The 25,070-nt window shown below is 44.8% G+C and overlaps 1 protein-coding gene across 2 annotated transcripts in view; it reads left to right on the forward strand.

Moving 5' to 3' along the window:
* MB21D2 (Mab-21 domain containing 2) overlaps positions 1 to 24,478 on the forward strand; it is a 58,356-nt gene extending 33,878 nt beyond the window's left edge. The window contains exons 1-2 of one of the 2 annotated variants that reach the window (XM_069024747.1): positions 2,494 to 2,548; positions 20,809 to 24,478. In XM_069024747.1, the coding sequence (XP_068880848.1) occupies positions 20,811 to 22,073 (1,263 nt within the window). In that variant the 5' untranslated portion in view covers positions 2,494 to 2,548; positions 20,809 to 20,810 and the 3' untranslated portion in view covers positions 22,074 to 24,478. Of the gene's footprint in view, positions 1 to 2,493; positions 2,549 to 20,808 lie in introns of those variants that run through there. The other variant, XM_069024746.1, reaches the window with a different exon arrangement.
* The last annotated feature ends 592 nt before the right edge of the window (positions 24,479 to 25,070 follow it).

Genomic DNA, 25,070 nt, shown 5'->3' on the forward strand with positions numbered 1-25,070 from the left:
TCTCCCCACATCCTTGGCTCCAGGCCATAGTCTTTTGGGATTTCCCTCTGGCAAACAGCTTTGGCAGAGTGCTCCCGGCTGGGTTCCAGCTTGTTCGCCTTTGTCCTGTGCGTGTCGGGGCAGCCAGGCCTGGCTGTGGGTTTCCAGTGCTGTCGGATGGAGTCCCGCTCCTGTCCGTCTGCACGGGCACCGCCACTCCCCTGTGCACACACGTGTCCTCCACTGGCTACCAAGAAGGAAAAGTTGGCCTCTGCTGCTCTTGGCCAACTGTTTGGCCTCTCGGTCCAGAGCATCCTGCTCTGGAAGGCAAAGGCCGTGGGTGAAGCTGTTTTAAACACCAGATAAGCAGAGCTGTAGCAAAAACCTTTGATCATTTTCCATCTGAGTGGGGTAACTCACAAGACTGCATTGCCCTGATTTTCCATAGTAAAGGAAAAATAATGAGATTTGATGTTTTTTTTCTAGAACGGAACACTTGAAGTTTTTGAAATGTTTTGTGTGTTTTCTATTTGCTGTTCCTGTACCTGAAATATTTTTAGACTTTTCCTCGTGTGAATAATTTCAGAAGTTTTATGTCCTTTGTTTCAACTCCAAAGGAAGTCAAATTTCAGAATGTTTTAATCTTGGCCATAGTGGATTTCTGTCTTCTGTACTGCTCTGTGGATTTATTTGGTATTTAAAAAACACAGAATTCAGCACAACATTTTACCTTTTTTTTCCAGTTTTTTTTCTAAGACCCACTGTTTCACTGGAGATATATTTCTGGAGTTGCTGTTTCCTCTCTAAGGTTACTTTCTTCCTCCACTCAGCATTAATTCTGGGGGCCTCCAGTGGCCCAGTAAGGGATCAAATGGTCTTTTGGTGCTGAGCTGTGAACCTCTTTTCCCAGGGTAAAAACATACCACTTAGGTTAAGGGAGTCACCATGCATTCACCATGATGCTGGGGGCATAGAGGGCCTCTCAGTGTGATAATTTTTAGAGTTTATACAAATCAACAGAGATCCTAAATGCACATTATTGAGAAGAAAGTGTGAAAAGGTAGTAACCAGTCTCTTGGGAAAAAAAAAAAAGGAGAAAAGAAATTCGGGGCTTAAAATTTTATTGTAATCTTTAGTTTGACCCAGTAGGCTGAATTCAGATTTCAGTTACTGTATATAGTAAAAAGAATTTACCTGCTAATACTTTCTGCTCTTTTAATGGAAGGTTCTTCAGAGAAGACTTTGCCATGTGATAAACTGGTGCTGAATTTCATCTCTAGACAAACTGCATAAGAAGTTTAACTGTCTAGGTCTTTGTTATGGTAGGAGACTGAGCAAAAAACTTGGTATGGAATGAAACTCTCAACTTCATATTCTGAGTTCTTTGCTAAATTTTGTTCCTTTACATCCAGTGCATTTTCAGGCTTGCTTTATCTTGAAGATGGAACTATAACCCTTGGTACTTCGCCCCTCATTCATGGCCAGCATAGAGCAAAGAATTAATTATGGAGTCTTAAATCACTGCTTGAAGCCATAACTGCAGATCATCATTGCCCTTAGATGTCTCTGGTACAAGCTCACTATCTCTGATTTTCATGTCTCACCAGGTGCTATTTTTTACTTGTTTTTTATGGAAGAGGCTGCACCAAATAAAGCGCTGTGTTGTAGTAAGTGATTGAAGACCTTTAAATGGCTCCCACTCTGTTATGTGCCTTATAACCTGAATTCCCAGCTCAGCTTTTTCCCCATGCCAGGAAATATCTCCTACCTCTGAAACTCCTCTCCAGAGATGTAAGATTAGCTTTATGCTGTCAGGAGCTGTCATTTCAGGCAATTAGAAATAGATCAGCTGACACCTGGTAGTTTTGCAAATGCCTTTCTTTCCTGCAACTGCTTCATTTCTGGCTGATTTTGAAGATTACGTGCAGGGTAACTCTTCCCTATTACCCACATGCACTCTTTGTTCCTGGCCTGGCTGCTGTTCTCTGGCTGCCTTTTCACTGTTGGTGAAGTTACTGGTAGCTCGTAATTCTGCTGTGAGGGAGCTTTATTTGTAATGTAAGAGGGGTGGAACTGGCAGATTTCTCCCTCTTAGCTAACCCAGTGTCTGAAGAAGGAAACAGAGAAAATAGGAATTGTTATTGCTGAAGGCAGAGGCAAATAGAAAAGGAGCTTTTATTGCCCTAGAGATGTGTCCTCTACCAGGGCTGGGAGGAAACATGCAGTGGGAGCTAGAAAACTGCATCCATAGAGTGAAACTCTTTGCATGCCCTTTGGCTACATCTTTCATTAGGCGCCTGCCATCCCTCTGCTCAGCACCATCCCAACCCACCTGTCTGGTCTTGTGCTCTCCCTGTACAGCTGCTTCTGCTTTCATTTGTTTCTAGGTTAAATATTACCACCTGAAATATGTAGTTCCCAGAGGAGACACAGTCAATGTCAGTGAAAGGCTAGGATCTGTTTCTTTGCATTTTGGCTTGAATTTGGATTCTAAAATCAGTGTAAGAGAGTGAGGGGGAGGTGGAGACCAGCTCTCTTTGGTGACCTTGCCTTGCCTCCAGAGAATCCTGTATGTATGTGAAATTATGAACTTTGGGACTTGGTTATGCTGCCAACTTCATTTTGATTTTCTCTCTCTCTGAGGCTGTATTTTAACTAAGGCAGAGCTAGCAGGCAGTTAACCTGAGTGCTCCACAGTGGAGATGTGCTACCCTAGATAATAACATAGTTTCTATCAAACTGTTGTTTGAAAGTGGTCTCCTTGACAACTAAGTTTCTTGGCAGGGATCTGTTATCTCTGGGTAGAAGCTAAACGGAGAGCCTGAAAGGTAACCAAATGCCAGGCGCTGGCCTGTCTGCTATGTCAGACATCTTCAGTAGCAGAGGCTGAGGAGGGTCTGCCCACATCCAGAAATAGCGCAGGAGTGAGGCTCTTGGCTCCCTGTGTGCACACAGATGGGGGGAAGAAAAAGTGAGTGGTCTGAAGGAGCATGGCATTCAAAACTTTATTTTGTCTCTATCTCTGAGCCCCTGAGGAGCCCTTTGGGAGGTGCCTGATGGGTGGAAGGCTCTGGGGCTGAGCGGCTGTGCCCTTGGTGCATCAGATGGGTGCTGAAAAAGGCTAGGACTTGGACAGATGGAGTAACGGAGATTGGAGGCGGGGGAGCCTGGCCTTATGCCAAGTTGTGGAGTGAGGTGGGCAGATCACAGAGAGGAGCTGCAGGGGGGTCAGAGGAGGATAATCCTCAGGCAGCAGCGAAGGCTGCAGCTGTTGGTGTTAGAGCGTGGCATTGCAGAGGTTTGCTGCTGCTGGGCTCTGGGTATCAGCAGAGGTCTGGCAGTCCTGAGAGCTGGGTGAAGTGGGGTACTGATAGGCCTGTCCCCTTCCTTTGGTCAGTGTCCCAGGACACTGAGTCATCAGCTGAAGGTGGAGGAGCCTGGAGGTGCACGGAGCCCTGGACAGAGCCTCACCTGGCCTGGTGTGGGATTGTGAGAGCTATGACAGTAGCTGGAAGGGAAGGCAGGAGCCGGCTTTTGGGTATGCTGGTGTGTGTTGCCTTAGAAGAACTGCTAAACTCAACTTGCTTTTCTGTCCTTTGCACCAAGTCACAGCACTGTCCTGTGTGAATGCTTCTTCCAGATGCCCCAGTGGGGCAAGCACTGTGCTCTGGTGGGAATAATTAACTCAGGCTGAGCAGGGAAGCAAGTGAGGAGCCCAGCAGTAAAGCTGGTGAGCAAGTGAGGGCTCTCGAAGCTCCTGGAAGCCTCTTGCTACTGTCCCTGGTAGAGGCACCCAAATTGTGCTGCACTGCAGGACCTGGCAGGAAGTGGTCCCTGGAATAGAGCTTTTCTTCCCTGCTCACTGTGGCGTTTCTGGCACCTCCAGTACAAGTGTACATTGCTGCTGTTTTGCTTTGAGTCTGGAGGGAGTTTGCCTGTGTGGAAGAACTGTGAAGGGATATTAGAAATCCAGCAGAGTTTGTGATGTGAAAGTGGGCACTTAGAAGATCACAGCAAGACAGGGACCAGTAGGTGCTGGGAAAAAATGCACTGCACTCCTGCACTCCAGAGGAGGAAGCTCTCTGTCCAGGGAAGAGTATACCCTGCCCCTGCCATCCCTAGGGCTGCAGGCAGATTCCTTTTTGGAGTGTTTTCCCAGGACATCACTGTCCCAGGGAACAATACATGGGATCCCTCTGTCCCTTTCCTCAGTGCCATCTCTCCATCTCCCTATTATGAGACCCAGTGGGTTTTGCTTCACCATTTTTTTACTCAATGAATTTGTAGTGAGAGCTGATGCCAGCCATCCAAAGGAAAGCTTAGAGGGAATAGCTGTGAGCTGGTTTGCTAAACTTGAGGCATTCAGAAGCTGAGTTGGACTCTAAAATTAAAAGCTCTTGGTGTATTTTTATTTCTGTTCTGTTTTCTTCTGCTTTTAAGTGAGACTCATCTCCTTCAGGGTATTTTTGGTTATTTGCAGCTGTGATGGATAGGAATTGCTCATGTCTTTACATAAATTTAAGCTGAGACTTTTGCCCTGCCTTAGGACACCAGAAACTTGGATCTTCAGAAAAAGACAGAAGACAAGAATTGGCAATAAGGCCAAATAATAAATATTGAACATTTGTCAAGCACCTCCAGCACATCTTTGCCAAGTGCTTGAACTTGAATCCAATACAAATACTTGTCTATGGCTCAGGATTTGGAGACTTTGGGAGGAACAGCTCTGTAAGTGTTTGTTAGGTTGGTACATGGAGGTGATGGATGAGAATGGATCTTCTTGTGTATCCTAGCCAAAAGTGGTTTGTAACAAAACATAACAGTTATTTCTGTCCAGCTGCCAGGGACTGTTGAGAGCTACTGTCTCAAAAGTGCAGACAGATCTCTATTTTCCTCTCTCTGTTCAGTGGGAAGTTTGAGATGGGGCTCTGGCAGCAATTCTGTGCAAAAGCTGTTGAAGCACTGTTGAAGCCCAGCCCCAGCCCCGCTTGTTCTCATGCTGCAACTTCGAATGTGCTGGAGCAGGCACATCAAATAGTTACAAAGGGTGTGTTAAAACCCTGGGAAAGAGCAAGCAGGCAGCTTGTTTTATGTTTCCTCCCCTGTGTTTGTATGAGTCACGGAGCTGGCAGCCATCCTGCTTTCACCTCACAGAGAGCAGAAATAAGTGTGTAAGAGCCCCACACTAATTTGCTGAAAATAGCCAAAAGCCAGGCTCTTAAGATACCCAAAAGAGATTGCAACTCCTCAGTTTATTGATTCTTTTTCTCTCTGCTTCAAGTTAACAGCTTTTAAAAGACATAAAATGGGAAGAGCATCCATGCTAGCAGCAGTGTGGTTGTCTGTCCTAGCCCTTGCCTCAATGGTGTGTGTATGTGACCTTGAAGGGCAGACAGTGGGATGGTGTGTGGAGACACACATTTGAAGCAATAGAGAAGAGGTAAAAAATGTCCTCCTCTGTTACCCTGGAGGCTGCTGGCATGTCACGGCAGCAGAGAGGTTGTCTCTCACCATCACACACCAACTCTGCCCTGAGCAGTGAGGGGCCAAGGGGGTTTACACCTGAGCTGTGTTTGTGCAAGTCTCTAGTGGTTGGGCTTGTCCCTGCCATTCTCCAGTGCAGGGGGCAAAATACCAACTGAGTGCCTTGCAATGGTGCCAACTCATAATCACATTTTCTGTTTCTCTTTTTGATCAAGTATGATGTTAAATTTTATGCTGTCATTAAAGCTCCAGCTTCTGGAGTCAGTAGATGATGCTGTGAGAATTCCAGCTTTGTTTCTGAGCAGGGGAAGGAAGTCAGGAAGGCAGTCTGGCAGCTTGTAGCTTGGGGACAAGAAACGGACCTCGTGTTCCTTCCATGTTTCCACGGGCGAAGTCCGTGCTCCAGGTTTTGAACACAAGGGTTGGCAGAGCAGCCTCCGATCCTAGTTGATGTGTTTGGAAGAGCCGGAAAAGTGCTTCAGCTTGCAAGAGATACAAGGCTTGCGTGATGATCACAAATTCAGCTCAGCTCAGTTAAGCAGGAGGGGAAATAGGTGAGAGAGGCTGCTCCCACTTCAGCCACTGGTGTGGGGAATGCTGCTGTGGTTTGGGGCTCACTGAGCCAGGGCTGTTTGTGTGCTGAGCATTTCAAGCAGGCAGGAGCGTCAGACACCTCCCAGCATTCGTCCTTCATGCAATCAAGCAATTGCTCTTTAGCAGTGCAGGCTCCCCTGAAGCCCAATTCCTGCATTTCCTCCCTGCTGTAGGCTGTCTTTGCTTCACTTGTTTCCACATTTGTTTCTCCTGTTACACAAACTCAGGGCTCTGAGCTGAAATACTCTGGGCTTTCAAAAGCATGGCACTGAATTGCGGAATCTCTGGCCCCTCTCTGCTCCGTGCCCAGCCCATCTACCCTTGGCAGAGTGAGTAACAAAGTCAAGGCGCTCTAGTGAGTGTTGCTGTTCAATGCTTGAAACCTGTGTGTGTCTTCTGAACTGTCACAATTTTGCTTTAAACTCAGACTGCATCCCATTGGATTCGACAAGTATTCCTCATGGAATCTGCAAGTTTTATGGCCCTATGTGGGCTCTGTTTGCCACTTCATTCACTTTTTCTGCTTCGTCTGCTGTTTTCCAGATGTGTTCCTTTTGTTGTCCCTGCTACCCTGACTTTCCCAAAGGAGAGAATTTCCTCCTGTGGTCTTTAAACTGTACCTCCACCCAACTCCCTTGCAACAAATGACCTGTCCCCCACAATGACTTCTGGAGCTGGGCCCTTTCCTTTTAACTGGAGTGGAATGGGACAATGGGTATGAAGATTTAGTTACCCACCACCTCCCTTTTTCCAGACTCCTGACTGAATATGGGCTTGGGGGCAGGGGGGAAGAACATGACAGGACATCCTGCATCACTGTCCTGTCCAGCAATTATGTTCCAAAATCTGGAAATCAATTCTGAAGCTTGAAATGGGCTTGCTGGTGGGTTGCTTCTGGATATGCATGTCTGGAGCCAGCAAGAGAGGTACCCCAGTAGTGTCTCATATGACAGTATCTGAACAGTGTTCAAAGGCTGGGGAGTGTTCTGGGGTAAAAAATATGGTTGTGTCCTCCATTAAGGTTTTTGCTGGCCTACAGCTACAGTGTGGGTGTGACAATAGCTATTTAAATGCAGCTTCGGAAGTGTCTGTAGGAGACACCCAGTCCCCCTGAGAGCTGATGCTGTTGCTGGGCACGGTGCTGTAGTTCACACAGTGGCAGTGTTACCAACACAGTGCTTGTGGTGGTAGTTGCTATTTCTGTAAACTCAAAGGATGCTTGGGTTTTTTCCTTTCATGCTCCGTCATCCCAGATATGTTCTGTGTTGCCAGATGTTCACAGCTATCTGTTTGAGCACACACATCTAAGGCTGCATTAAGCACACCCGCTTCCCACTCTGGATTTGTTCCTTCACTAGCCCGTAACTCAGCTGACACATGGACAGTTTGATGGATCTTGGTCCTACAGGTGGAGTCATGCTGTAGCCTAACTGTATTACAGTTAATGCTATAACTTCTGCAGCACATCGCTCACAGAGGAGGGTCTGTATTTTAAATCTCTGAGAAGTCACACTGACAAAACAGGAATATAATTCCATTAACTAAGAAGCTAGTTTTAGCTTCCTTTGTCTCTGCTCTTTAGGCGCATTTGAAATTTATTTAGTTCAGAAATTTTATAAACTGGATTAAAACAGGCAAATAGGACTTCACAATGACAGTTTTTGTTGGGTTTTTTCTTAATGCTTTCTGCTCCTCCCTCATTTCCAGATAGACTCTGTTTATTGCCCTGAAACAGTTACAGAATCCCAGCCCTGCTCTTCAAATACACATGGATGTATTTGCATTCCTAAGATGATCCCCTTTGCATTTAATTTTGATTGCTCCTAGAGTACTTTTATTGTATTCACTCTTTTCTGAGGAAAATAAATAAGGGAAACTGATTAGTTAGATTTTGATTTCACCTTTAATCCAGCTCTCTGGAGGGCTCTGTCCTTAAACTGAAGTACCTGCTTCCATTGAACACAAGAACTGCTCCTGTGCAGTTCTGTGCTTGCTGAGAGCTTACTTGGTTTTCGATGAAGAAATAGAAAATCTAATTTTTGAACTAAATTTACCTGCAATGATTCATTCTCTTTTCATAACTTATCAAAATGCATTAGCAATAAATTCTTGACAGTGCTTCTATAAACAGCAGTTGTTCTCCTTTGAAGCCGTGGTGCTCACTGCCTGCTCAGTTGTGCTGCTGTGCAAAGTGGCATAAATACTCAAAGAGAAACAACACAAAAGGAGCTGTGTACAGATGGCTTAGACAAAAATGCTGGCCTTTCCCTTCAGTTATCACAAGCTGAAAATCTGGCATTAAATAGGATTTGTAGGCAGGTTTGGTGTCTATCTTATGGCATAACCTCTTAAAGGTGCATCTCGCTCCCAACCCCGTACATTGTTTACTACCAGAGGACTCCTGGCGTACCCCCGGTGAAAATGATGGAGCGAATGCGGTTTGGTAGCCTGGTGCTGGTCTCGAAGCTCTAACTGTGCCAGAGCTGGCTTGCTCTCCACTGTAAGCCCTGTCAGATGGCGGGGAGGGATGTTGGTGTGTGTGTCTGCGTGCCTTGTCCCGGTGCGGCGGGAGAGCATTCCCGGTGTGTCCCGCCCGGATGCGGCTCTGGCTCCGCTGCCGAGCCCCGCGGCCGCGCACGCCGGTGCGCTCCTGCCATCTGCTGCCGGGAGAGAGCACCGCACGCACCGCTGCTGCTGGAGCTGGCACAGCTTCCCCGGACCTTTTACACGGAAGGACAATGAGCATACCCACAGCACGGCGGAATGTTTCCTGCCTTTCTCGTTAAGGCGGCAGTAAAGTTTGAAGTAAGATTTAAAGCTCAGTATGGTGATCTAAAGAACCAGCAGCAAAGTAGAATGTCCTCAGCTTGGGAAAGCAAATAGATGCTTTAGCAGCATAATGATTTCATAAGCCATCTCTCTGGGAAGGAGTAAAGGGCTGCTTCTTCCTCAATCACGAAGTTCATTGGAATATTTCCGGCTTAATTTCTGAGTACACAGAATATAATTTGGGGCAGAGTGTTGTGTTTTAACAAATTCTATTTTGCAGGGTCCTCCTAGTGGTGCCCCTATCTATAGGCAGAGAATGCCAGTGACTGTTTGGGAACTGACATACTTTTACCCTCCTCTGGGCTATACCTGTGGATAAGAGCTGCCTGATGCCTGAGCTTAACTAGGAAGTGCCTCAAACCCCATCAAGTGGGGAAGGAAATCTGAAAGGTCTTTTTACACTCCTCCCTGTGGGCTGTGTCTGAACCAAGGAGAGCAGAGAAGCTCAGGGGCCTCAGATCTGGGCTCAGCCTGTCATCCAAGGCAGGTCTACCTGGGCACAAGTAGAACAATCCCAGCAGATCCCAGCAGAACAGCAGTGCAGCTCAGTGGACGATCTGTGCTTTGGTGCTGATTGGCTTCAGCTACAAACCAGTATTTTTCTGTCTCTGCCAGCCCCTTCCTAAAGTACAGCCAGGAACAAACAAGTAGGATTGTGCTCACATTTCTGCTGTACATCAGCTTTGTCTGACTTCAGGGACAAGCATCCTTGTTACAGGACCAGCTCACACCCTCATATTCCTGCTTCTACCTCATGCAATTAATTCTGAAGACTGTTAGCAAATTTAGGAGGTCTGTAATCTTCTTTCTTTGTCTGTTAATCACAGTGTGGGGACCAGCTGTTAGTGGAAAACCAGCAAGCACTGTGTTATTTGTTACTTTCTATGTAGCAGGACTGTATTCAAACAATATCCATCTCTGTTGTGCTGGAAAGTGTTTTCATGCAAGGGATAGCAAGCTTTGCAGGAGCTGAATATTCACAGGGAAATTTTACAAAGTGTTTTCACAGCAACATCTATAAAATAGAGCTGAGATTTCTAAATACTGAATCCATTTGAAGGATCTGTATTCTCCATGTACCTGCCTCTTCTAAGAATAATTTCTTTATCATCATTTGTGAACAAAGCTTCTTAGCATTTTTCATAGTTGCACAGGGAATTTCTAGGATTAAAAATCCAGGTTATGTACTGTGTAAGACAATAAAGAAGGTAGTTTAATTTTTGAAAGAAACTTCAAATGCAGGTAGGAAAGTTCTACCAGTATACTGTGGCTTTCCTTAAGGCATATTACTGGAGTGATATGAGGTTCTCTGTTAAATAGAGTGTAAACAAAGCATTTCTAGTTCTCACATTTTCAGGGTAAAGCTAAGTCAGCTAACTGAATTTTCTATTCTATTGAATTCTACTTCTATTGAATTTTGAGCAGTAGTTGCCTTTCCTCTGTCCTTGCAAAAATAAATGGCTGGAGAAAATGAAACCAGGAAGACATTGTTCTGATTTTATGGCCTGTCTTTTCATGTATGTTTGGGCTGGGGACACTGCTTCCTAAGACATTGGGGGATTGGTGGATGGGATTCTGCTCACCTGAGCTTTCAGAGTCAGTAAGGTGAAGCACCCCTGATAGGAGATGAGATTTGAAGAATGAGCTTTGAGTGTCATCAGCTTTCCATTGCAAGAAGATCTTGAGATCCTACTTTGTGAGGTCTTTTGCATAAGTTTCTGACAGTTTCTGGACCCAACGCTTGCTTATGCCATTTTCCACTAGATTTTTAGATGAGACATTACTATGGGATAGGCTATTGGTGGGGACATCTTCCTGGAACATACTTTGCAAATTTTATATTTGATCAGCAACAATTTTGCTTTCTCCTCCCTCCTTCACCTTGCAATGTAGCTTTCATCCTGATGAGCCGAGAGATCACCAGGCCTTTCTTTAAATAAATGTGTGTGTGAGGCTTTATTTCATTCCAGGTAAGCACAAAATGGCTTTGCAACAGATGTGGTTGTTCTCTTGGAATTTCTCCTGAATGAGCAGAGTGGGTAAAGTGGGATGGGAGTTCTGTGCAAAGGGCATTTCAAGCCCTGTTCCTGGTAATAGAGAACTGCTCCAAAATACAGCCCTCATCTCACTGCAAATGCTTCCAGGGCATCGGCCAGTGAGCACTGCCAGCTCCACCAGCTCCTCCTTCCCACCAGCCAATCCACACCTTACACTGGAAGGAGGGAAGATGCAACACCTGAATCCTTCAGGGCCACCTGGCAATGTGACTTCTTACTGTTGCCTTCTTAAGGTGACTGCATTTCACCTTTGCTGTCCTGCGCCAAAGTGACAGTGGCATTTTACTGTGTACCTTCACACAAAGTGGTCCAGGTTCTACCCTGCTGTAGCAGTGGTTGCTCTTTCCTTTCTCTTTTACTCTAATTATTCAGTTCCATGCTTCCTGGCCTCTGCCTGTGCTGCAGGGTAAGAGATCCTTGACAGCTGCTGGGGCTGTGGGCTTGGCGCTCGATGGAGATTGAATCCACACAGTGCTTCCTGCTGTGCTCTTTGACAGATGACAGTGCTCAGCTGCAAAAAAATGGCTGTAGAATCTGAGATTTTTGGTTAGAAACTTCTGCTGGCTTTTGTGTGCTGTCAAATAGGACCTCTGCAAGATGAAGCTGGGGCAGGATGGTAGGAGCAATGGGACATGGACAGGCAAGTTCGGAGGGCTTAGGTTTTCCTCTGCCTGTCTCCCATGGAAAGCAAGGAGAAATGCTCTTGAAATTTCCATTCACCTCAGGAGAGCTGCTCTGTTTTCTGCTAACAACAAATTTGGCCTTTATCAACTTCTCTTGATGATATGGATGAAGAAGAATTTTGCATGAATGTCAAAGCCAACCAGCAGTTTTTGTACAGCTGATGCTGTACTTATAGACATATATACATTTTAGCAAAAGCATCTCCTATAGGTGACTTGATCCAGCTCCACGTGACTTTGGCCATGTTCTCAGTGGTGGGTGGGAAGTTGGTTAGTACAGCAGGAAAGCTTCCTCTTAGCTTCATGATCTCAGACACAGCTGTATTGTTTAAGCCTTTTTGATTCCAGCAGTCTCTGACAAAGATCTGCTTTCCCTGCCTCATCTTGCTGGTCCAATCCATGTTCACGTGCAAGAGAAAAATTATACTGTGCTTCTGGCGTTGGTTGTCTCAGCTCTATTTGGACTATCTGTCTTGGCTTCTCTCAGTGTTTGGATACAGGAGTTGTCAAAGGGTCCAGATTAGGTCTGTATGGATGGAGTCCAGTGAATTCTAAAGCCTGGAGAGAAGATTCAGTTCCTGTAATTTTCTCTACTAAATGCCTCAGAAAAGCTTCTGAAGACACCTGCTTTCCTTCTGTACTCAGAACTCAGGATTTCTAGCCCTCTTTTGGTGCTTGGCTAGTTTCCTGGAATCATCCTTCATTCCCTCTTTTTTTGACCTGTCCCATTGTATAAACCTAAATAGATTTAGCCATTGGTAGATGAAGAGAATGCAAGCAATTGAAAGGGATGCTATTCTGATCATGTCATTGACCCCAGGAGCCAAGTTTGGTGGATTTTGAGGGAAAATCAACGACATGAATTACAGCTGTGGTTATTCATCAACTCCCTGATGGCTGTTAGTCACCATGTGTACTCCACATGTAAGCTTAATTTTTCTGGATGATTTAGTGAAGAATTGTTGAGTCAAGGACCAATCTCCTGCTGCTCTGCAGCAAGGTAGAGCTGTTATTACAGAACAGGCAGGCCCTGAGGATGGGCAGTGTTCATAAGGAATAGTGCTGTGATTTGTTCTTGGCTGTGATTTACCTTTGGAGAAAACAACTACTAAAGGGACAAAAAGCAAGCTGGTAATTTAGCAGCTGGGGAGGGAATTTCTGGTGTGTTGGATTACTGTAAGCAGGAGGCTTGGTAGAACAGCTCAAAGTGCATTTACAGTGGAGGCTTTTATGTTATTTAGAGGATGTGAGGGTGTGGTGACATTCCTCAGTGCACATCAAACTGGCACCAGAACATAAAATGGTGTAGCAATTTAACCCTTTCAGGATGGGCAAAAGATACCAGACAGTCACTGAGAACACAAAACCATCCCAGAGGAGCCCAAAGTGTTTTTACAGCCTTGGAGTCAAGTTCTGCCTGATATGTACTCGTGCCCCTGTGGCTGACTGGAGTGAGAGGAGAATGTGTTCCCAGGTCTGGAAGGGAATGGCTTTGCTCATCAGTGGAGAGCTGCCACGTGTTTTCTGTGAGAGGCACCTGGTGCTGACTCGTCAGATTGGGATGAGAGCTTGAGGGAGGGGCCTTTGTTCTGGGGACTTTGTTTTCCTGTGCAGTCTCCAAAACCTTACCCTGTCCTACTTCCACCGTTCTTTTCCAGTGTCAGCAACACCTCTTGTAAAGTGATGGGATTGGTGTTGGCTTTTGCAAGGGGAACATCCTGAAGGTGAAATTTGGGGAGGAGGACTCCATTACACTGGGCAAACCTGCAGTGGAGTGAGGCTAATTTATCAAGCAAGGCTGCTGAGGTATTTCCCAGAGGACTGTGAAGGCACTCACCCAGAAATCACCTTTCCATGTGTCATGCAGAGTTGACCATCTCATTTCATTTCAGAGTGTAGCAATACTAGGGCCCACACAATTGCAGATCAGGACAGTTGGCTAAACAAAGTTAAAGTAAGTTGACCTTTTCAACATGGAAAAAAGATGACTGATGAAGCTGTGTAAGATCTCCAGTGATCTCTGGAAGGTGCCATGGTTAGGTGAATTTATTTCCTAGCAAGCCAGCAAAAGGAAATTCTTTTGACACGTGTGCTTTGTGAAGCACAGTGCTGCCAGGCACTGACTATAGCAAACATGTAACTGATTTACAAAGCAGTGAGAGACATTCCAAGCAGATAAGTCTGACAGTGTTATTAAAGACAAAGCTGCAAATACTATCTCTGGTTTGGGAAGTAGCAAAGACAGAGAATGCTTGAAGATTGCAGAGGGAAAGTTATTATGCTGCACTTTCCTCGCTCTTAATGCTCTTCCCCTGAAAGCACTCAGCAGCAATTGCCTGAGCCAGGATGCTACAGTAGAAGGACATGTTATGTACCACACTGAGGTTGTTGTGCTCCTGTAAAGATCTCACTAACAGTGAAGGGACTGGGAAAAACAAGGGCAGAACACCCTCTCCTGCAAGCTGCATGTTTGCACTCAAGATGCTCAACCTGGTTTGTGCCCACTGCTGTTACCTTGTAAGCAGATCCAAGAGAGAAATCCTGGTGAGTCTCCCCTAGTGAAACATCTTGCTGAATACTTAGCAGTGCTCTGTAGGGGTGTGAGCAGAAATGGCCTATCTAGACCCTGTGTAGCCCTTGCCAAAGGTGCACTCTCAGTCCCAGAGGGTGGAACTATTAAAACAATCTGTCCCCTGGCATATTTTTTTTCTGGGATTGCTGTTCCAGGATAGATGGCATCTTCTGCCATTTCCAAAGGAAATTTCATGTCTTATGCACATTTGAAAATATGGACACTGTATGGACACAGTGTGCAGTGTTAACTGAGGTGTAGCAGCAAGTTGTTCTTATAACTATCCTCTCTGTCCCCTCTTCCTTCTGTTCTGCCTGTCAGCTGCTCTCAGACCTCATCACTCACATTTTTCAGACCCTAGAGTACCTCTTTGACTTGCACTTCATATTCCATGTAGGCTTTCAGCTTTCATCATTCCTATCTTAGTTTGGCTAATATGAGTTTGGAGGTAAGACTCTTGGATAAGCAGACTTGCAGGCTGGAAACCCAGCAGGTCACTACAGGAACACTGCTGCTGGTTTTGGTGCCAGAGTGGATGTAGGTGTTTGTGACAGCACCACTCTTCACTGTACAGGCTCACCCTTTGAATCTGGGTTCTTTCTTTCTTTCCTTTTTTTTTTTTTTCCTGCTTGCACCATGAAACACCCCTTTCCATTGCCAAACAGGATTTCAGCGAGGTGGGTGGCTTCCACCAGGACACATGAAAACTGGAAAAAAACTGGGACACTACTTTTGAGATTGTTTTTAAAGAAGACTTTGGAGAAAGAAGCTGATTTCTTTTACGAGGGGGTGCTGTCTCCCTGCAGTGTGTTCTGTCACCATGTCACAAGATTTCTAAAAGGAGCAGAATCAGTAGGACACTGGTGTATCAGTCTGCAAGGAGCAGCTTCCTTCGCTCACATCCCATATTTGACTAAACTGGTATCACATGGTTCAGTCTCCCCACTCTTCTCCCACCCGCTGCCTGCTTCCGCCAACAGTCCTCTCAAAATGTGCTTTGTAACTAAAGACTCCTCTAAAGAGCTGACTCTTCCAGTTCCCTGCGTAACAAAAACTTGTGCTGCTCATAAATAGATTTGCAATTACCAAGGGAAACAGAAGAATCTGTGCAGTCCAGATGCATCAGAGCGGCCTCCCATCCTGTCTTAAAGAAGCCTCTGAAATTCAACACACATTGCTCAGGCATAGCTGGGAGACCTCTGCAGAAATCTTTCCTTTGAGCAGCATTCCTATACTACAGGATCTGCTGTTTGCAGCAGAATTGTCAAGGAACCTCAGAGTCCCTGTCTAGTGTCTTTACAAAAAATGATAAAAGTTCTTTGTATTTTTGACTAGCCTGGGGTTTCATGTATTTCTTATAGCAGTCAAGGGTAAGAATTGCCTGGCCAGCATGAGACATCCTGAGCTTACAAATTAGTTGTCTGCTAATAGCATCCAGTGTGTGGTTATTGCTGTCTGAGCAATTCCAGCCACTTTCTGATCATCTAGGAGGTCAGACTTCCTTAGGTCTTGGGACTTAAAGGATGTTTTCATGTAGAAAAAAGGCATTTCAAGGTTATGCATCAAATAGGATGAACCTGAGAGGAAAAATCAAGAGTATGACTGGTCCTGACTATGCTGGGTCCTATGGAAGGATTAAGCAGTAGAAAAGAGGGAAGCAGTGGATGTGTGAATGATCCTTAGCTTTCCCTGTATAACAGATAACAAATACAAGGAAGATCCCTTCTATATATCTTTTCCCTAGACTGCGAGGGAACTCGAGGGGGGCATACACCAGTTAGTGCCTGGGTCTGGCTTGGCTCCTGGAAGAATTCCTGTGAAAGGCTTCTTCTGTGTGCAAGGTTCTGCTGATTCTCCTTTGTGGAACCTTTCTGAGCACCCCATTGCTCCTTTGACCTCTCTCTATTTCCCATGCAGCAGAAGTCTCCCTGAATTCAGTGACTGCCCTGAAAATCACCCCATTCAGTTTGATGAGACCAAGTTAGACTAACAGAACAGCATCTTGTTTTTCCTATGTTTTCTTTTGGTGGCAATGGTTGCACATCTAAAGCATCAGGAAGAAAGGCTTCAAGAAGGAACCCAAAATTAGGAAATACATATGTTAGAAATAAGTTTTTATGTCATATTTTTCTTGTGATCAGTTTCTTCAAAGACAAATCTTTGTGTTCCTCCTTATTTACACAAAGTTAGTCATGAAACAGCAGTGGATCCCAGCACACACTACAATGGTCATGAAATCAGTTCATCTGAAATTCTGTAATGGATGGAGAGCATCTTTGCATTGCCTTTTTTTCACTTTTTTTAAAGGAAAGAATATTCTCTGGTCATCTGTATCAGTCACAATTCATTCAAGGATGTGTCCCAAATGTAGTTGTTATATAAAGTAAAATATCTTTTCTCTGTTTTTATTCTCTTTGTATCTTAGTGCTTGAAGTAGAAATAAATCCTTTTTTCCTGACACTGAAGAAACAACAAAGGAATGAAGTTCTGTTGGTAGAACTCACTTGCTCACCTGTGTTAGTCTGAATTCGTGTTTAGTAAACCAACCAGTAAGCCTGGCCTACAGGTGGTGCTCCTGATTCTCACATTCTTGCCTTTCTCATGCTTGCAAGCATACTTACCTGTTAGGATGCCAAATTTAATAGCTCGGGAAGATCTTAAACTAGTTACACATCTAGGAGAACAGAACTCCTTTAAGGTGCTTTAGAAAGAAGTGGTAACTGTACACCAGTCTCCCACTTAGCTTTGCCAAATAACCTTTTCAGTGTCACACAAAGTACTACTGCAAATTAATGTGGTTTGCCCAGTAACAGCAAGAGGCTTCTTAAGTATCAGTGAACCTACTTTGATGCCACGAGAGCTGGTCCTTCAGCTAAAATAAATTTTTTTGTGTGTTTGACCCTACAAATTCCGGTTTGGTGTTTACAGACAACTCCACAGGGCTTCTGTAAATTTCATTAGGTTTTCTGTAACCCCTATTGCCTCCTTCTCCCAGGTGTTCCTGGGACTGAGATGAGCAGAGCTCAAATGGCCCACTGGTGCTATTAAGTACTTGGGTTGAGTACCGGTCTTGGTATTTTCCTTCTTTGTATTTGCACTTACATGCGTGCTGAACTGGAGTGCCTACTTCTGTTGTACATTCATGGGCTGTAGAAACTTGGGATGAAAGCTTTGTGACAGGGTGGTGTGTGCCACACAGTGTTGGCTGACAGGATTCCTTGAAATCCCTTCACATGTTAAATAGATTTATGAGTAAGGGGGGCAGTTTGAAGAGACTGCAAACCCCTAAAGCCTTAGGTAATCCTGAATTTGGCTAGCTAAACTATTTATAGAACGCTCTATGCCTATTCTAAATATACTTTCCTCAAGGGGACCTTATCTCAACTCCCTGCTCCACCACTTCAGTTGGATCAGCAATGCTGCTGTGATCTGTTAGCAAAAATTCCTTCTCTTGTTCTGTGGCAGAGCTGCAGATGTTGCTGGTTCAGGACTTGAAGGGGAAATTCTGTGCCAAGCAGAGCTCAAGGGTTTGAATTTAAACTGCAGCCAGCCAGGTAGAGAGATATTGATGATATATTAGATCATTTCCTGTAACCATTTCCTTACTATTTTTCAATATTTCCTGTCTGCTGGTCGCTCTAGAGTTCTGGAGAGGGAAAATCAAGTGACTCATTGACGGTGTACAGAAGGCAGGACTTGAGTCCCACTTGCTGTTGGTTGAATGGGGTTAGACTATCAAGTCTGTTACTCCCACTTAAGGACAAAGAATCTCTTCAGGAGAAGGAGAGCAACTCATCCAACAGCAGATTCCATAGTGGAGAATCTCTACCTTTTAGAAAAATCGTGATTTTCCTTTTTAGTCAAAGGCTCTGGGATAGAAGTTTTGGTGCAAAGGGCACACCACAGAGCATTTTTCATCCTTCAAGTTTTAAAACACTTAGAAAAAGGCATCCTTTATTGAATCCTATAGGTTTGAGCATTTTCTTCTGTAGGGTAGTTACATTCTGTGCGCCTATCTCAGGAACATCTGCAGATCTGCGTCACAAATGCTGCAGATCACAGTCCTGAGTGGGAAATTTTGTGTGAGTGTAGAGGCAGGATGGGCCATCAGAACCCTTCATATCATGAATAGCTGTGCTGCCCCACAGTTAGGGCCAGTAGTACTTTAATCTTTGGGGGAAAAAAAAGAATTGCTCCCTGTCCCTATGATGTGATTGATCCAGACTCTACTTCATGGGTGTTGGACTCAACTTACAACAGAGGTGTAAAGCACTGAGGCTGCTTGCACTGGTTGAAGGAGAGGATTCAGAGGCTTTGTGTCAGTATTGTCTGCAGAAGTCATGTCAATTTAGGTACCCATTAGAAAACCCCTTCTGGGTACAGCAAAGGAGTGACTGCTACTTATTTGGCCTCTGGGATAGAGAAGCCTGTGCAAGACTTTGACGTTCCACAGATCAGGGTAACATAGCTCACTGTGTATCTAAGCCTCAGAAAATGTTTTTGAGGTTGACAGAAGCTTTTCTTAGTTATTACCCTTTGAGGATGAACAGAGCAACGTGTGGCAAGATCGCAGAATGGGATTAACTCAGGATTTAGCAGGAAGAGTTTCTTAGCGCTCCTTGAGAGCTATTTCCTTCTACTGCAGCCCCTGGAGCTGCATGAAATGGAAGGGGTTATGTCCTTGCCTGGCTGGCAGGAAAATCATCCCAGCTCAGTGCAGCAAAATGGACTGGGTCCAGTGCTCTTGGAAGGAATGAAACAGGTAAAGTGTATTTAACAAGGAATTTCACATGGCAGGGTTTCAGTTACACTGAATATTGCCCCAAGATGCATTCTGCTTCACACAGAGGTCTCTTCCTATAGTCTCCTTGGCTTTTCCAAGGAATGAGTGTCCACAGAGCTTTAGATTTTGCTCTGGTCATGGCTTACCTATATGCATACAGATAGCATTTCCTTGTTGCTATCCTAGCATGCAGGAAAGAACAGGTGAGTCTCTCTGCTACTCAGCCTAGTGCAGCCATCAGTGCCTTGGGATGCTGCTGCTCCTCTCTGCTAGGGTGACCCACTCAGTATAGACAGTGTCTGTGATCCTACAGGGATGCTTTACCACAGGAAACTCTCTGCAATCACTGGGACTATGACAGAATGGGTGCTCAGACTGTAGTGCTGATCATTTGTGTCTAAGTAAAAAACATTCCTAATGTGTCTGCCTGTGATTTGTGGGCTGACAGAGTGACTGGCAGCTTTCTGGCTCACTCTGTTATGCCTCTGGCTAGTTATTCCCACTGCTGTCTCTCTAAGACTGGCTTCCTTTTAGTGGAAGTTGTCCATTTGACCATCCTTGATATAAACAAACCATATCGCCATTCAGAAACTGGAGTCAGTAATGCATGCCAGCAGAAACTAGTGCATTTGTGCTTGTAAGGAATAAATATCTATCTATTTTGTAGATAGATATATATATCTACCCTTTTGTAGTGCTTATAACAGCTTTAGCATCTCCATTCAAAGCCACTGGCCTTTGTTCCCTCATGGCTGAGGTGTGGTGGCTGAATTGAGGCTGGGAAGCAACCAAAAGCATTTAACCACAAGAGAAATGCCAGCAGTGAAACAGCCCAGAAAGCAGGAGCAGACTACAGAGCAGTTGAAGTGCAGAGCTCAATTTTAAGCCTAATTTGAACACTGAATGAGGTGCTAATATCTCAGCTCCTGTGTAGTGTCTCTTCTCAGTCTGCTGCTTGTGTTCAATGGACACAGTACAGTGTGGTGTATATATAGAATACCCAGTGAAAAGCTGGCTTTGTGCAACTGGTACAGGCACTGCAGGGTGAAGGGAAATGTCTGGTTTTGGTGCTGAAAATAAAAATCTGTCTTCATGTCTGTGTTCTGGGGAGCTGATCAGGTATTTTATGTCATTGCAGCTTGAAGAACCAATTTCAGAGCTGGCTTCTCTAATTGCCTGATCTTTTAACCTGCTCCATTCGCCCATAAGAGAAGGATGCATTTCCTTTGTTCATGTTGCCTTGTTCATCAGTAAATGTAAAGCAGATTGTAATATTAGACTTGCTTGAACTAACATTTGTACCTATTCATTCACTCATGTACAAACCAACTCCCTGATGCTGGTCCAGCTTTTTTCTGTACCAGAGAGAAAATAAGAATAGTGAGTCAATTAATATTCTCTTTTCTCTATGGAGTGTTGGTGAAACATTTGGATACCATGGAAATGAATGTCAATATGGTGAAACACTGGTTTAGAAGGTGTTTAAAAAGCTAAATTTAGTCCTGGAAGTAGCTTTGCTGTGTTTCACCAGAGGCTTCTGCTTTTTTCCATTGCTCGCAGTGTGATGTTTAGGATGGCCTTCATACATTCCCAGGAATGCCATGAAAAGCCATGGCATCCCAGGGAAGGCTATGCCCTGAGTCAGGTGAGATCAAAGGTTGTCTGAGTGCTGGGCCTGATGCATATTTTTGCCACACCAAAAGCGATAGATACCTCTGGTTGCTTTTTTTTCCTGCTTGGCATGGAATGGATTTTAATCCTGGTTAAATCCTGAATCCTGAATTTTTTTGCCTTCTTTGAAAGGACTTCTCTTTCTGTCTTTTTCAGGCATGGTTCAGAAACTTGACCAGAAGCTGCCTGTAGCCAACGAGTATCTGCTGCTGTCGGGCGGCGTGCGGGAAGGTGTGGTGGACATTGACCTTGATGAGCTGAATGTTTATGCCCGGGGCACAGACTATGACATGGACTTCACCCTGCTGGTGCCTGCGCTGAAGCTGCATGACCGCAACCAGCCAGTCACGCTGGACATGCGCCACTCGGCCCTGTGCCACTCCTGGCTGAGCCTGCGCCTGTTCGATGAAGGAACCATCAGCAAATGGAAGGACTGCTGCACAATCGTGGACCATATCAATGGAGCTACCAATTACTTCTTCTCCCCAACAAAAGTTGCAGACTGGTTCTATGAATCCATTAGCATTGTCCTCTCTGAGATCCAGAAAAAGCCCCAACGAGGGATGCCAAAGGTGGAGAAGGTAGAAAAGAATGGGACTATCATATCCATCATTTTGGGAGTGGGCAGCAGCCGCATGCTGTATGACATTGTCCCTGTGGTGTCCTTCAAAGGCTGGCCAGCTGTGGCACAGAGCTGGCTGATGGAGAACCACTTCTGGGATGGGAAGATCACAGAGGAGGAAGTCATAAGTGGCTTTTACTTAGTGCCTGCATGTTCCTACAAGGGGAAGAAGGACAATGAATGGAGGCTGTCATTTGCCAGGAGTGAAGTGCAGCTGAAAAAGTGCATCTCCAGCAGCCTCATGCAAGCCTACCAGGCCTGCAAAGCCATCATCATCAAACTGCTGTCCCGCCCCAAAGCCATTAGTCCATATCACCTGCGGAGCATGATGCTGTGGGCTTGTGACAGGCTACCAGCTAGCTACCTGGCCCAGGAGGATTATGCAGCCCATTTCCTCCTGGGTCTCATTGATGATCTCCAGCACTGCTTGGTCAACAAGATGTGCCCTAACTACTTCATCCCGCAGTGCAATATGCTGGAGCACCTCTCCGAAGACACCGTCATGCTCCATGCGCGGAAGCTGTCCTCGGTGCGCTCCGACCCTGCCGAGCACCTCCGAACTGCCATCGAACACGTCAAAGCAGCCAACAGGCTCACCCTGGAGCTCCAGCGGCGGGGCAGCACCACCAGCATCCCCTCCCCACAGTCAGATGGAGGGGACCCCAACCAGCCTGATGACCGATTAGCCAAAAAGTTGCAACAGCTAGTGACTGAGAACCCTGGGAAGTCCATCTCTGTCTTCATTAATCCAGATGATGTCACAAGGCCCCACTTCAGAATTGACGATAAATTTTTCTGAGCTTTCGTCAATGTTTCTTGGGATTTTTATTTGTTTTGTTTTTAAAAACTCTTGCAGTGTGCAGGTTTTTTCGTTTGGTTTTCCTTGATGACTTAGTCTCTTGGTTTTTACATATCCAACGTAGATTTGATCGATTGAGAACAATCTGAATAAATTATAAATCCTGGTTCTGCAGGACGGTGCAGATTTTGAAACAGTATATTACTATTTCATATGCTGCTTTGATTTTTTTCACCTACCCTGCCCCATTGTCTGTGAGTAGTTTCTAAAGGAGGACATGCATCATAAACACAAGCCACAGTGTAATGTAGGGGTTTTTTCCAAGCTTCCATAATTTATGTACATTGTTGGGCCTGGAGAAAGGACAACTCACCTTCCGTTGCTTCAGAAACTCACTTCTTTTTCCTTGAGCTTCCATCACCCTAAAGAAATGAGGAGAGACTGGGTTGGAAAGCACTACTGGTAATTTGGCAAGGCCAAATCTACTGGGCTGAACCCCAGTTCATCTGTTCTTCACATTTCTGATACTAGGGGAGAAAGCTGACTTTAAAGATGATGATGATGCAGCTTTTTGGGGAAAGAGTTGTTTCTGTTTTGATCTACTTTTTGAATGTAATTGTTCATTAATTGGACCTTGTACAGTCCAGAGGGTTGTTTCTGCTGCTTTTCCATGCGGAATAAGGTTATGGAATGTTAGTTTTAGTGTGTGTAATTATTCAAAGCCTTATTTAAATTCTATTAAAGAACATACCATTTTAAATGTAATTGCACTAATGAAATCTCTGCCATTACCTCAGTCCCACTGTTTGTGTTTCTTTCATGAATTAGCATCTGTTATTAGGTCTCAATATTGCTGATTGCTTGAGACCCCTGAGGTCTCATGGTTTCAGGTGATTTCTTGATTGTCTTTTGTAAAAGACTCTTCCTTGTTAGCCCGGCTATTTGTGAGCAGTCAGAGTTTTGCATTGGCATATTTCTTTGGATGCGTATTGTGTGTTGCAGTGCATATTGCATTAATATGTATTGCATGTTGTTGAAACAGGTTTACCATTAGATAAGGATGTAATGCTAAAGCAGTGGTATGTGCAAAGTGAATCAGCCAGACCTCGAGCAAAGGAGCTACCTTGCTTCTCTAATGCATGTATTAGGCCTGATCCTTTCTGGCAGTTACCATTCCCTGGACTCCTGAGAACTTTCTGACTCACCCTGGGATATGGGAGATCTTACTCTGGTCTCATGTTTGCAAAAGTTGTGTTTGTATGTAAACTTGTGGTGCAACAGTAGCCTTGAAAAACACATACACTTTTCTTCTGTGTGTAGGATAAGATGTATGGTAACAAGGGTTAGTCTGAGCCAAAAATAATTCCAAGAGTTCAAGGATAGAGTGACTTATTGTGGCTGGCTGGCCAGTGACTGATATTTAGGCCTTAAATCAGCAATTTGGGCTTACTGATTATCCCAGAGACGCTGTTCTGATCCAAACTTGATGCATGTGTTAAAATGTGATTATTAGAGCAGGTTGAAGTATTTTTTAAATATTTGACAGACAAATGAGGTGCATATCTAGTAAATTCTAACTGATAAAAATTGTGTATGAAAAATGTGTCACTTTTTCAGCCCAGCCTTTTTGGTAAAGAAACCAGGCTGGTGGAGCAGCACACCAACAGCTTTGGCAACTGCTTTATTAGATGGCAGGGAGGTTTCAATACCTGATCTAGTGCCCAAGTCATGTCTTAAAACAAAACTTTAGCTCCTCCATCTCTTGGGCATAATTGAAAATAACTTCACCCCATTGCTATAGCCAAGATGTTCACATTTACCTGAATTTACTGGTACACACAAGAAGCTCTCAGAAGTTGCTGGCCTGATGGAGTGGACAAGGATTTAACCTTAAAGCACAACTGGCTCGTGATCATGAGCCCCGGTGCAGCTGCAGTTTGGTCTGGGGAAGGAGATGGATTGACTTCAGCAGAAGCAGAACCGGGTCCTACCTGTGTGGCTATTGCCAAAGATGAGTCTCCATATAAACCTGTGTAACCTGCCTGGGGAGGCAGGAGAAACAACGGGGAATCCTCTCCAGAAGTGCTTGGAAAATGCAGATTTGTTGAAATGGTTTTTTCCCCAGTCTCTGGGACTTCTGTTTGTTGAAAGAAGAGTCTGGGCTGCAGGATGAAGTTTCCCATCACCACATGAGAAATCTGCTCAGCACAAAGCAGCAGCAGCCTGGCAGGCAGAGTACTCTCCCAGGAGTCCCATTGTCTGTGTCAGTGCTCCTGAGATATGCAGAAACACAGCCTTCCTCATGCCAGTTCAACATCCTGGTGACCAGCAGTTTGACTAGCCCATGTCAAGCTCTGGTGTGTGCTCCTTTTTTTGGTTTTAATTAAAAAACATTTTGAAAAGTATCTACCTTGTTCTTCCTGCATTCTGTGTGTTGAGGTTTTTTTGGGGGGGAATGGAGGCTTGACTTTTTACTGGACTGAAAAGCAGTTTTCCAGGTAGGTTTGTGAGAATGTTGTATCTTGTACCTGGATCATCTCTCTTCCAGGGAGACAGAATCCTAATCTGCAGTAGGTTTGTATCTGTCTGGTATTTGCTCCTCTGCACATACTATAGTTAATGAAGCAGGCTGCCAGCCCAGAGAAGTGACAAGTGTTTTGTATATCTGAGAACACAAAAGACTATTTTCTTCCTCTTCTATTGTCCCCTATTGCCTTTGAGTATATGCTGGCACAGACTTGTGAAGTGCAGAGGTCTCTATGTGGGATTTCAAAGTAGTCAGTGGGTTTAGATACCAATGACCTTTTACTCTTTACTTCTCTCTGCAAGTTTTAAGGGAACCATGGTGCTTTTCCTATGAGGGAGTTCTTAAAAGTTATTACACAAGCATTTTAGAGCACTCAGCTCCATGGGGTTAGAGACTTGGCCAATCTGACAAACACTGGAATAAGAGGGAATTTGCTTTAACAATGTAGGCATCTTCCTGCTGATGTCAAG

This window comes from Aphelocoma coerulescens, chromosome 9 (assembly GCF_041296385.1).
Source record: "Aphelocoma coerulescens isolate FSJ_1873_10779 chromosome 9, UR_Acoe_1.0, whole genome shotgun sequence".
Classification (NCBI taxonomy): Eukaryota; Metazoa; Chordata; class Aves; order Passeriformes; family Corvidae; genus Aphelocoma; species Aphelocoma coerulescens.